General features: G+C 40.1%; 2 protein-coding genes across 3 annotated transcripts in view; both read right to left on the bottom strand.

The window, feature by feature from the left end:
• Positions 1–14,396, bottom strand: part of LOC117714819 (killer cell lectin-like receptor subfamily B member 1F) — a 525,987-nt gene that overhangs the window by 214,187 nt on the left and 297,404 nt on the right. The window lies entirely within an intron of this gene.
• LOC117714807 (C-type lectin domain family 2 member E-like) overlaps positions 1–14,396 on the bottom strand; it is a 145,796-nt gene that overhangs the window by 4,208 nt on the left and 127,192 nt on the right. Inside the window, exons 3-5 of the mRNA XM_076940636.1 lie at positions 7,679–7,857; positions 6,984–7,090; positions 5,897–5,989 (exon numbers count right to left, since the gene is read on the bottom strand). Coding sequence (XP_076796751.1) covers positions 5,897–5,989; positions 6,984–7,090; positions 7,679–7,857 — 379 coding nt within the window. The remainder of the gene's footprint in view (positions 1–5,896; positions 5,990–6,983; positions 7,091–7,678; positions 7,858–14,396) is intronic.

Genomic DNA, 14,396 nt, shown 5'->3' with positions numbered 1-14,396 from the left:
GCAGTGGTGGTGGCAGCCTTGGTGGGCAGAGCACAGGAGCCCCACTGGTAGAGTACAGGTGATGACCAGCCAATTGAGTCAGAGTAGGGTTATTAACTACACCCAGGCATCCTAAGGATGTGAATTAAAAGCCAGAGAGACTTCCAGCCAGGCCAGATCACCAGGTTGTCATGTAGGAGTCTGGGGACTAAGCTCTTGGCCAGTGCCCTGAGCAAAGAAGAGCAGTTTACACAGGCCAGGAATTTCTCTGAAGCAAGAAAGGAACCATCTCAGAGGAAAGAGGAAAAGCTCACCCAAGGGAAAGTGTCCGAGAGCAATGGTCAATGAAAAGCCTAAATGTCTTCTTACTCAAGGGGAGAACAGGGGTAGCTCCAAGCTCAAAAACTCTATCCTGGAACTATGGGAACATTTATGCTGACCAGAGGAGTGAAGGGGCTTACCAGTTCTCCATGTTTGGCCTAGCAAGCATTGGCTCTCCATGTGGTAGCAGGAAAGATGCAAACCTGCAGAGTCTCTAATTCAAGTCACAGCATGAAATGTTGTGTTTTATAAAAAGATAAGTCGAGGGAACATGTTTGGTGAAGGTGTAGTCAGGTATGGGGGTGAGGAGGTGCCTCCGCAGTCCAATGCTCAGGCACCCCTTCCCTCTGAAGGTCCAGCCATATGATGGTATAGTATAGAATAGAGTTTATTCAGGACTTGAAGAGGGGGAGTTGAGAAGGTGTAGAGAAAGAGAAAGGAGATGAGAGAGAAAATAGAGGAGTAGAGCCTGGCCTTGAACACGTGGAGGGAGATGGGAGATGGGATGGGGAGAGCAAGGAAAGGGGTGAGGACAGAGTAGGAACAAGAAAGAGGCAAGTGGATGAGCAGCCCTTTTATAGTGAGTCAGGTATACCTGGCCACTGCCAGAAAACTGGGGGGCAGAGCTTAGACAAAATGCTAACACTAGGTATTTGTAATGGAAAATCTCAAGTATTTACAAAACCAGATAAAATGATAAGATAAATTCCAGTCTGGGCTACCTTCTCTCAAAGAACTTGAAGGTTGTTGCAAAGGAAAAGAAAGAAAATTGTTTCAGTATTGAATATATTTGGCTTAGGTAAAAAACAAAACAAAACAAAACAACAACAAAAACAACAACAACAAAAAACAACCAACATTCTTCACAAACTTGCTTTTTTTGCTATGTATGAACACTGTTTCCCAGGATATCCAATATTCTTTTGATGAAATAAGCAAGCAAGTGAACAACAATTAAAATAAGGAAAGAGAGAAGAATTAAAAAACAAAACACTCAAACAGACAGTTTTCAAACCACAGAAGACAGATTCCCTTCAGAAGATTGAAACAGAACTCCCACAGGGTCCTTCATTTCCATAATTTACCATAAACCTAAAATGTCAGAGGGTTTGTTGGTGTCTGTGGGTGTCCAGCCTCACACTGCACCTCACCTCTCCCCTTTCTTTTGAAGCACTTTGGATCTTCAAAGCACAAGCCCCAGCACCACAGGTGCACAGCCTTAGGGGTGCACATTGAAAGTTGTGCTGTTAGAGTTTCCTTCACTCAGGGACATGAGAAGCATGGTCTACAGCAACTTCCTGTGATTCACCAAGTGCTTATTACCAGATACAGAGTAAACTAGCAACCTAAACACTCACACACACAGGCACATACCACATACACATATAACACACACACACACACATACACATACAAAAATACACACATACACACACACATACACAAACAAAAATACACACATACACACATTGAAAACAAAACAAAAGAAAGACACAGAAAGAAAAACTCAGGACAAATGGCTGATTTTCATGGCTACTATCATAAGAAAATGCAAGCTGGCCTTGAAGCTTGCTTAGCACTTTGACTCCTCACCACTCTTTTTTACCCGGACCCCTACTCTGAACTTGTCCAGCTCCTCAGGATTGTTTCCCTCAGCCTCTCATCATTAAACAACTCTGTCATTTTAGCCATGCTGTCTCTTGTCTTCCTCTCTCATTGTCCTTCCCTCTCTCATCTCTCATGACCAAGCTGAATCTGCTAACCACATTCAGTCTGTATGTTTCTTTCCCTGCTGTAGACTCTTCCAGACAACTCTGACTGTACTCTCCCTCATATCTACAATAAAACCTCCCCCTTATACATACATTGGAATTGTCATGTCTTTACTTTATTCACTGAACAAACAAAACCTATGGCTCAGCCCTTGTAATTAATTCGTCGTTCACTTCTCTTGCCCCAGTTATATTTAAGTATCACATAGAGCAATACTCCAATAGAGTAACTAATAAAACAGAGGCCTCCAAGCATCTCCTCTTCTACAGAGACCCACCATGACAAACTAACTGTCATTCATGAGGTTCTTCTCCACGAAGCTCCTCTCTGCCCTTTTTAGTGTGATTCAGATTGTAATGAGTGCATATCAATTTCTCCTTCCTGCAGGTCTGTGGAAATGGGCTCTGTCTTCACCATGGAAGCCTTGGCAGCCTCTGCAGCATTCATCTCTGAGCTGAGTCTCAGCCACAGGAAGATTGAAATTGAAACTAGAGAAGAATTACTGTTTTCAATCTGAGACAGTTCCAAACAAGCCCACTTGTGACTGGATCCCATTTATGGTGTGTTAACTTTCACCCTTTTGAGTGGAACATCCACTCAACATAAAGTTCTTTATCTCTCAGAGAAACAGAATCACAAGATAGGAGATGAAATTGAAACATGGATTGAATTGTATGAAGAACCAGCTTGGCTCCATCTTAGGCTTCAAAGCCATCTTATAGGAAAGACAAACTAGGTTCATTCCTGTTTATGATCAAACCTGTTTCTCAAGGATTAGACTATGCCCCACCAGGAACCTTACCTAACATGGTTCTGTATGTTCCAGGAATGGCAATTATATATATTTTTAAGAAGTGGTTTATAACCATCAAAAAACTCTACATTTGTTTCAAAAGGTTATATGACCACCTATGACTAATTTGATATGACTACCAGTTGCTATGACTATCTTGGTACGCTTTAATTAATTTGACCATGATGATTTGGGTCAGTGATTATTCTCCTTCCATTTTTTAGATTAACGTGTACCATAAATTAAATAATTAAAACTGTTAAATGCAAAGTAATTACTGTATGAGAAAGTACTTTTATTTTAGAAACAGAGTCACATCATTTATCTGAAATAAAATGGATTGAACAAATAACAAAGAGAAATGAAGTAGCAACAGAACACTAAGAAACACAGTTTTCTGAATGAGATATGCTTGTGTTTATTTAATAATAAAAAACAGATTCAAAACAGGCACAGAATATTGGAATTTATGTTGGGTTCAGGATGGAAGTTGGGAAAACTCAATTCAGAGATACAAGATAAAAAATAAAAGCTGTATTTTCTGAGTGCTACAGGAGGCTGCCAGTTAGGGAACTGAACCACAGCACAGAGGGATGATTATACACATTATTATAGGATGGCAACACAAAGTGAAGGGGAGCAGGGTGGACTGTTGCACAAGACCATAAGAAAAGGAAGTTAACATTGGTTTCTGGGACTTATCAGGTGCACCTGGTTTCTAGTTCCTTGAGTCACCCTTTGCAGCCAGATCCCCTGCTGGACTCTGGCCTAGAATTTTATAATGATAAGGGAACAAAGGAGTGGGCAAGAGAAGTATGTGACATAACATTTTGACCTTTGGGGACTTGACAGTACAAAGAAGTGAATGATCAAATAGATCTAAAATATTTTAACTTTACTCAACAATATGTAAACTGATGCAAGAAATACAATGCTTAAGAAGGCTCAGAAATTAACTGTCTTGCTAGTAAATGAATGTAGTCAATTAAGTCAAGACAAGCAACACAGTTATGACTTGTGCCCCTTAGTTTAGGTATCAGGATAACAGCATCTTCCCTCTTTACATTCTTTACTGGTTAAACAGACAAACACGAAACATCTGAAGAAGGAGGATAGGAGCTGGCACCTGAGATGATGAACTCAGTTTGGATCCTGCCAGCAAGATGGGATCATTTCTGAGATGGCGAACACAGGAAACTATCTCCTAACACTAAATTTTTATTACATTTTAAAATGATTTTCCTGTATGAGTAAAACACAAGTTTGAAACTCACAGAACAACTTTGTGGGATTAGGTCCCTTCTTCTACCATGAGAATCCAGGTGCCAAACTCAAGTTGTCAGGCTTAGTGTCAGGGTAACAGGACCTTCTGAGCCATGTCACTGGCTCTGAATAAACACTTTAATAAATAGTAAAGATATGTTGTGTGTGGTAATACACAGCTCTAATTGCAACACACACACATGAAAGGGGATGAGCACCCAGATAAGTAGTGGATATTTGCTAAGCATGTGTGAGAAGGTTTAATCTATATTATCAGTAGAGTTAGAATGACAAGGCTAAATAAAGAGAAGGATGTGACATAACACTTTAACCCTTTTGGGACTTGTCCGGGCAAAGTAGTGAATGATCAAATAAAAACTAAAATATTTTGTTCGTACAACTTAATAATATGTAAACTACTTCAAGGAATATAATGCTTAAGAAGATCAGTAATTAACTGTCTTGCGAATAAATAACTAATAAAGAATAAAATTCAAATGACATACTTATATTTGATATTCTCAAAAAATAAATAAGAAAATAGAATGATATTGTTTATAACATGTTCTTAGTCCACTTTAAATAAAAAGGAAAATTGAGAAGTAAACCTAAAAGTATTTTGACAAACATTTCATATTAATTAAAATACAGAAAGTACAATATTGGTTTTAATACTGTCTATATATCCCTTTATGTTGGTCATTGAATTTTGTAAGAGAATGTTGATAATTCTAAAAATATTTGGAGGCCACAGAAAAATAGTTATCTTTTTGTGATAACAGAATCATTTCACAGTATTATTTTCGCTCCATTTTTTTAAAAGCCCCAGTCATTCAAACAAACAACTAATGGAAAATCAAAACAAAACAAAAAAAACTAAAATTTCATATCTGGTCATAAAAGTAGAGGTTACCACCGTCCCAATTTTTGACACAGAATTGTTCCTGTCTAAAAAAAAAAATGCAGGGACAAAATGGAGCAGAGACTGAAGGACAGGCCATCCAGTGATTGGTCCAACTCTGGATCCATCCCATGGGCAGGCACCAAACTCTGACACTATTTATTACTGATGCAAAGTTGTACATGCAGACAGAAGCCTAGCATGGCTGTCCTAGCATGGTGTCAACTGACCTGGACCCCTAGGAGCTCCCAGAGTCTAAGCCACAAATCAAAGAAGGTACATGGGCTGGTCTGTGGCACCATTGTCATATGTAGCAGAGGGCTACCTTCTGTAGCCTCAGTAGAAGAATGTACCTAATCCTATAGAGAACTGATGCCCCAGGAAAGGGGGATGCACAAAGTGGGATGGGTAGGCAGATGGCAGGGTGGGGTTGGGGGTAGCACCCACTCAGAAGCCATGGGGAGGGGTAAGTGGTAAAGAACTCTTGAAAGGGGCACCAGGAGGTGGTATGTACTGTAAATAAATAAAATAATTAAGAAACAAGAAAAAAGGAAAAAGGGTAGAGGTTACTAATACTGATGTTATTTAATGTTTCAGGTATGAGTACCAGCTCATACCTGAATACCTATTTATTTAAGGCACATTCATGATGTCCCCAGCACACATGTGAATAGTTCTCAGAGGTAGTTGTCAACTTGGATGTCATCACATATTATGCACTGATTGTGAAAATGATTTTACCAGACTGCTGGTAAGTTCTGACAGATACATAACATGTTATCTACTGCTGCTAATCTGTCAGAATTGTCAGGACATACTCTCTACCTAGGATACAAAATTACTAGCACTGTAAAGTGCTTCTGTACTTGCTACAAATCCACTTCCTAGGTATGTAGCCCCTGCCACTGCTGATCCTGTCACTCAGGAAGCCATGTGTTTCATCTCCGTAGATGGGAACCCTAAAGAAAAAAAAAGATTTATGCAGAATCTGCCATTTCATTCACTCCTGCAATCATATCTCACTCTTCTTCTCCACTTATTTATAATAGGAATGAGAAACAGAGTCCACCGGAATCCCATGCACTAGTTTTACACCAAGGGACTTTTACATACTCAAGGTTTGATTTGATCACCAGACCTCTGTCACTCATCCATTTGGAACCCTGTAATGTGTGTAGAATGCTTGCTGCCATGTTCAAATGAACTGCAGCAATGGGTAGCCTCACAAGGGTGATTTTCAACACTCTCTTGAAGTATTTTTACATATGTATAAAAGTGGAAAAAATGTAGCACTTAATAAATTGCTGAAAGGTCTTTAATTATGGACCTGAAAGGTTCTGTGTTTTATCCTTCCAGTGAAATGGATGTTTTCAAAATGGCTATTGTCACATTCAAGAGCTGTCCCCAGTGCTCTTTGATGATAAGACCTTAGGGGAGATTCTTAATGTCCCTGGAGCCTCTGTTTCTGGGACCAGGTACAACCATAAAAACAGAGGACTGATAATTCTCAGACTTGAAGTTCTGAAGTAGCTTCTGAGAGTTTTAGAGCTCTTGATAGACAACAGCCGGGCTGTGGACATCACACAAGGGCAGTTATCATCAAGGAAAGATTTTTCAAGTGGTGATAGCAGACAAAATCTACCCCAGATGCCACCATCATGCTAAATATTTGCAGTGAAATAACACTATGGAAATACTTTGAAGATGATGGCTAATGAATGGGAGACTGTGCAATGACTTACATTTGTCAGGATGTAGAGTGTGCTGGGGATGTGCTGTTGCATGTAAGCACACACTCTACCTCTGAGCCACACCTCCAGCCCTCAGGTTCATTGTTTTCTTCCTTCCCAGTACAGCTGGCTTTACTTGACACTGACTTTCACCCTCATAGTCACAACACAAGCACATCACAACATATAAACACATTAGAAGGAAAAACATTCCAATACATACCAGTTGTTATACTCAGTGTTATCTGTCCACCTCCAAGGATGCTCTGAGGACTCTCTGTGCAGACCGATCCAGCAGTCAGTACCTGCTTTGTATCTCCTTAGAAAATCCTGTCATAAAACACAAAAAGCTGAGAGTACATGTGTCTCTTTGTTTCAGATGAACCTGGAGTCTCTCCACTCCACAGCTTCCTCTAGAGACAACAGGAGGTGGAACTGAGGGTCACAGACTTTGGAGCTGTCCTAGTCACCACTTCTCAGTAGATCCACTTGACATCTGTAATTCTAAAGGACTTCATTTGAATTAAAGTACCAAATGTAGTGACATATTCCTCTGTGACCAGGATAGTTCTGGATTAACCTCCCATTGCAGTTATTAACAGTTGTCTCCTTCTGTGTGCAACAAATGCCATCTTACATGAAAACACTCATGACCACCAGGTGTCCCAGGAAAATGCCATATCTGACTTCCAGCTGACTATAAGCACTTCATAAAAGTGCTTCCTGGGGGCTTTTTGAATGTCACAGGACTCCAGTCAGAAGTCAAGCATCAGCAAATGGCACACACTCACATGTTCCCCATGTCTTCATGTGCTTGGGATGGGATCCTTCCTCAGGCTTCATCTGTAGCTCTCTATCTCAAGGCAATACAATATTCAACAGAACACACAGACAAACCAATCCCTGCCCATTTCTTACCATCTCCTCCTGGCTGTCAATTCGAGCTAGCTGGGCCCCTTGTGCCATGCAGGAGTCCTGGCTCAATGTCCAGTTACTTGAGTATTCAGAAATATAAAAACATTTATTTCTAAATTCAGTCCAGCTGTAAGCAGCATACGTATTATTTTTGATTGAGATCTGTTCTGTCTTTCTAAAAACTAAAATGTAGACAATACAATGAATTATAACATGCATGCTTTGGCTCTTTTTGGAATACCCTCCTGAGCTCAGTATGAGGTGTGAATTTGATTGTAGCTTTCCTAAGTGATCTGTAAGAATCCGCTCCTGAGCATGATGGGCCTTTATCTAAAGGCCTCCCACCTTGGGCCTGTGTCCCATTCTCTCTCAGGTGCTCACTGACAGTAGGGCTCCCAGGAAGTGCATTTCGATACTAGCATCACATTCTGTGCTTTGCATGACAGTTTACTACAGTAGAGATTTTGGATCATCAAGCACTCTGTACGGACATGTACTTTGCCAAGCAGCCTAATAATTGAGACAGCAGTGAGAACTTTGGGGTAGGTAGTATATACAGTGTGGACACATTGCACTCAAGGATGATTCACATACTTAAGCAGACAGTGAAAGTTTTCATTACAGTATTCTGAACAGTGTGGTATGAAAATCCTATAAATATATTACTTCAGAAACTTTCGTTTAATACTTGCAAAATGCAGTTGAGACCAGTCACTAAACCCATGGGTCATGGCGGAAGACACTGTATCTTCCTGGCCATATTACTCTTCTCTGTCCTCACCCTTCCTTAAGTCCTCTTTGGAGTTTTCCTCTCCTTATTCTTTGTCTTGGACAGTCCCCACAAGTGGACCTATGTATCCTGCATCTCTGTCTAGAGCCTGCTGGGTGTTATCTTCCCAGGGATGCTGAGCCTGGCCTCCTGTGCACACCACAGCCTGTGTGTTCCTTTACAGCATCTTCCTGCTGGAACCTAAGTTCCCAGAGAACAGGAATTTCAAGTGTGTTTTCTCTAGAGCCCTGCCCACAATGCCTGGCTCACAGTGGTCAGTAGTATAACTGACAATGTGAATGTAAATAGAATGCCAAGGAATTTGGAGAATAAGTCACTTACCTGAAAAATAAACAGAAACTACAACTACAGTGAGGAATACAATCACGATCACTCCATAGCAGCAGAGATGACACCTGTTTCTAGCAGAAAACACAGAGGAGACAACTGGGAGCATTCTACCTGTAAAATATAAATATAAGAATGCCAATTTCAAATAATTTCTTAAGGAAAATAAAATAAACTTATCACAAGCTCACTTTACAATTGCCTGTAATTTCCTGAAAGGCTTCTGCCAACCCTTTTGGAGAAGGCCTTTGTTCTACAAAGAATGTCCATGGTAGAAAGAAGTCTAGAGAGGATGGAAATAGAGCTTCTGCCAGGGTGTCTTCTGGTCACTGAACTCTGGGTGAATAATGAAAGAACAAGAATGGAGGGAGTGGAGATCCCAGTGAAATGCAAACAACAAAAATCTGGATTTGGCTCCATAAAAAGTGCCCTGGTTAGAAGGAGCTATGGAAACATTAGGGGAAAATGATATAGTTAGAAATATTAACAAAATAAGAAATGAAAAACTAAAAATATCCCAATAAACAGCTAACTTATATATAAAAAAAACAGAAGTGAATGGAACTTCTTCAACACTACAAAAATTATCCATTAAAAACAAAAAAGTCCAACAGCAGTCTGCTTCATTCTCAATGGTGCAATTATGAATGTTTTCCCAGAAATCAGGACCAAAAGTTGGATGTCTGCTCATTACTCCAGGTAGACTTTTCCCAGGAGATCCTTGCCAGGACAAAGAAATAGGGTCAGGTGTCTGGTGATAGCTCAGCTGTTAAGATCACTTGCAGCTCTTCCAGAGGACCTGGGTTGAAGTCCTGGGACCTACAAGATAGCTTACAACAATGTACAGCTCCAGTTCTGAGGGATCCATCACCCTCTTCTGGCATCTGTAGGCACTGGGCATTCATGTTATGCACAAACCTGCAGGCAATCAACCATGTACATAAAATGAGTGTCTTAAAAACAAAAGAAGGTGTAAACTTCTCAGAAACAGGTGAAAGTGTTTCTCTTCAGATAACATGATTCTATCTACATAAAAATTCTAATAAATCTTCAAAAGACTACTGGATGTGAAAATTGAGTTTACAAAGCTGCAGGATGGGGCATCAGCATGGTAAAATCAGTTATATTATCCTTCAAAGTAGAAATTAATTTCTTAGACAGTGCTCTTTACAGTAATGACAAAAACCATAAAATTACAAATCTAAAACTAGGATGGTCATAATCAGCATAACAAAAAGCCTACATGTAAAGTTATAAAGAAATAAAGACAGGAAAAGTTGGCTCAGTGGTTAAGAGCACTTACTGGTCAATATTTGGGTTGAGGTAAGATGTGAATTTAAAAAACATTTGTAATTCAAGTATGTTTTTAATTTTTATTCTTTAATCATTTTTTACAATCCTGTAGTTATCCTCCTCTTGGTCTGCCCTCCGACTGTTTGTTGTTGTTGTTGTTTGTTTTTTGAATTAGAGCAAAGTCTGCATATTTCATTTTAAGCTAATGTGGATAAAAATTTTGGTATTACACTTGAGACATCTTTATTCAAGGTAAATTCACAGAAATTTTTCTTTTCACTTTTCCTCAGATAGTTTTATAGTCCTAGGTGTCATGTTTGTGTTGTTTTTTATAGGAGGAGGTGGGAGATCAGGGAGACAATGTACAGTGTGCACAGGAAGGCCAGGGTCAGCCTTCTGGGATGACTACAAGTCATGCCCACATGTTAGACTTGCTTTTCAAGTTGTTTTAGTATTTTTTTGTATTTTCTTTTATTATTATTCTTTTGGTTATTATTATTACTATTAATTTGGTTTATGTGTCTATGATTTTGCCAAAGCCATACTTATATCTTTGTTTCTGTCACTCTGATTTGATGGTGTCACTTCTGCAAATTTGGCCTATTTTTCTATATTGTTCAGCTAGACTAATCTTTTTTGTTTTCATGCAATTTGAAAATTACTTTGTGCTTGGAGAGATGGCACATGACTAAAAGCACTGGATCCTCTTTCTGAGGATCTAGGTTCGGTTCCCAGTGTCCTTATGGCCCCTCCCAACTGTAACTCTAGCTTCAGGGGACTCAACACCCTCTCTTGTCTCCTCAGGCACTAGGCATGCATATAGTACACAGATACATATGAAGGCAAATCACACAGATGCATTAAATACAAATACATTTTAAATGAATAAAATTACATTTCTGATTTTTTTTGAAATGCCCAATATCAAAAAAGGTGTTTCTTCAATTCCTAACTTTCTAAGAGTTTTTGTTATTTTAGACTATTATTAATTTTTTCACAGGCTTTTGCTAAGCTTGTTAAAACGCTTCCATATTTCACCCATTAGTTATGTCAGTGTGTTCTTTTATATTATGTGCCTTTTAAAATTAATTTATTTACTGACTAGGTTCATTGAGACTGATTTGTACATAGTCCAGGTTGAGTTCAATCTTCCTATGTAGGTAAGGCTATCTTTGTATTCCTCCATCTTCTGCCTCCCTAGCACTGGAAACATAAAAGTGTACCAACCTATTTGTCCCATTGACTGGAACAGGAGTTACGCAGGTGGTTATGAGACACCCTTTTAGAAGCTGGGATTGGGAAACCTCTAGAAGAGCATTGACTGTTCTTAGCCTCTCATTCATCTTCGCAGCTTCCTGCTGATACCTGCCTGCCCCCTCCCTTTGCCCTCAGTGTTGTCCTCAGTCCTAACCAGTCTATTCTTATGAAACAAAATCGATGGATAGCTTTGGTTGTGTTTGCTTTCAATCTGAACTTCACTCTTTCTGCTTCTTGCTTCTTCATTGGCCCTTAGTTCAATGACTGAAAGACTCCATGTTTTTCTTTTCTCTAGTCTTCTGTGAGCCATGGATATCATTTATAGACCAGGACCTTCTGTGAAGGGGTTTGCACTGGGTGAAAACAAGCAAAATCCAGAGATAATTCTTAAAGCTTTCTTGAGATTGAGGTTCTAATATTTAGTGAAATGCTCCAAGGAAAATGTCTCAGAATCATTTCACCCAAGTTTCCTGCTCAGCTTCACTACTGCTATAGAGTGATCATAGTCCTCACTGTAGCTATAGTTGATCATTCTGTTGGTTACACAGGCAAGTAGTGACTTATTGTCCAAATTCTGTGGCATTCTCTTCACATTAACATTGTCAGTTATACTTACTGACCACTGTGAGCCAGGCATTGTGGGAAGGGCTCTAGAGAAAACACACTTGAAGTTCCTGTTCTCTGGAAACTTAGGATCCAGCAGGAAGATGCCATAAAGGAATTCCACAGGCTGTGGTGTTCACAGGAGGCCAGGCTCAGCATCCCTGGGAAGATGACATTCAGAAGGCTCTAGGGGACATAGGTCCACTTGGGGGAACTGCCCAAGGCAGAGAACAAGGAGAGAAAAACTCCAAGGAGGAACCTCTAGCAAGTGTGAAGACGGAGAAGAGTAACATGACCAGGAAGATACAGTGCCTCCCACCATGACCCATGAGTTTAATTATCAGGCTCAACTGTATTTTGAATGTATTAAATGCAAAGTTTCTAAAGTAATACATTTATAAGATTTTATTATCATCTTGTTCAGAATAGTATAATAAAATCTTGCACTGTCCTCCTAATTATGTGAATCATCCTTTAGTACAATGTGTCCACACTGTATAAACCACCTACCCAATGGTTCTCACTTCTGTCTCAATTATCAGGCTGGCTGCCAATAGGTGTCCATACAGAGTGCTTGCTGCTGTAGCATCACTACTGTAGTAAACAGTCATGCACAGTACAGAATGTGATGCTAGTAGACAAATGCACTTCCTGGGGGCCCTGCTGTCAGTGAGCACCTAAGAGAATGGGACACAGGCCCAAGGTGGGAGGCATTTAGATAAAGGCCCATCATGCTCAGGAGAGGATTCCTACAGATCACTTAGGAAAGCTACAATCACATTCACACCTCATACTGAGCTCAGGAGGGTATTCCAAAAAGAAGGAAGACATGCTGGTTATGATTCATTGTATTGTCTACATTTTAGGAAGACCTATAGAGCAGAGCTCAATCAAAAATAATACCTATGCTGCTTGCCCAAGCAACTGGATTGGATCTGGAAATAAATGTTTTTACTTTTCTGAATACTCAAGTAACTGGACATTGAGCCAGGACTCCTGCATGGCACAAGGGGCCCAACTAGCTCAAATTAACAGCCAGGAGGAGCTGGTAAGAAATTGGCCGGGATTGGTTTGTCTGTGTGTTCTGTTGAATATTGTATTGCCTTGAGATAGAGAGTTACAGATGAAGCCTGAGGAAGGATCCCATCCCAAGCACATGGAGACATGGGGAACATGAGTGTGTGCCATTTGCTGTTGCTTGACTTCTGACTGAAGCCCTGAGACATTCAAGAGTTATTATCTCATTTAGTGCTCATAGTCAGCTGGAAGGTCAGATATGGCATTTTCCTGGGACACTTGGTGGTCATGAGTGCATTCCTGTAAGATGGCACATGTTGCATAGTGTTAGTAACTGCAATGGGAGGTTAATCCATAACTATCCTGGCCACAGAGGAATGTGTTGTTACATTTGGTACTTTGATTCAAATGAGGTACTTTAGAATTACAGATGTCAGATGGATCCACTGAGAACTGGTGACTAATACAGGTCCAATTTCTATGACCCTCAGTTCTACCCTCCTGTTACCTAGAGGAAGCTGTGGAGTAGAGAGACTTGGATCATCTGAAACAAAGAGACACATGAATTCTTGGCTTTTTGTGTTTTATGCCAGGATTTCCTAAGGAGATACAAGGAAATATTTGATTACTCAATCGGCCTGCACAGAGAGTCATCAGAGCACCCTTGGAAGTGGACGGACAACACTGAGTATAACAACTGGTATGTTTTCAGAATGTTTTTCTTTCTACTGTGTCCATATGTTGTAATATATGTGTGTTGTGGTTGTGAGGGTTGAAAGACTGTTTCATGTGAAGTCAAATATACTGGGAAGAAAGAAAAAATGAACCCTTGTGCTGGAGGTGTGGCTCAGAGGTAGAGTGTGTGCTTACGTGCAACAGCCAATCCCCAATAAACTCCACATCCTGACAAATTTAAATCAATTGGATACTCTCTATTTATTATACATTATCTTGAAGCATTAACATAGTGTTATTTCATTCCAAATATTGAGAATCATGGTGGTATCTGGGGTAGATGTCTGCTATCACCACTTGAAAATTTTTCCTTGACATTAACTGCACTTGTGTGATGTCCATAGCCTTGCTGTTGGCCATCAAGTGTTCTAAAACCCTAGGAAGCCACTTCAAAACTGCCAGCCCAACTCCTTGACACCATCTCTGCTGCAGTTCAGAAGTGCTGAGAAGAAGTACTGAGACCCTGCGCTATGTGGGGCGCACAGCTGTTATTGTGACTCCTGACAATCTGTGCTTTTCAGACCATGTGCATGTCCCATGTCCCTGGACAGGGCCCACGCCTGGTGCCTCAACCTCACATGCACACATGCCTGTCTCTTGCTCTGTGAACCAGCAACAGAATGGCTCAAAATTCCCCAGCTCCAGCAAATTATAGTGTGATATATTTACTATATCCAACAAATAATTTAACAAATAATT

Source organism: Arvicanthis niloticus, chromosome 9, assembly GCF_011762505.2.
Source record: "Arvicanthis niloticus isolate mArvNil1 chromosome 9, mArvNil1.pat.X, whole genome shotgun sequence".
Lineage (NCBI taxonomy): Eukaryota > Metazoa > Chordata > Mammalia > Rodentia > Muridae > Arvicanthis > Arvicanthis niloticus.
The sequence above is the reverse complement of the archived record's forward strand: the minus strand, read 5'-3'. Positions and strand labels throughout refer to the sequence as shown.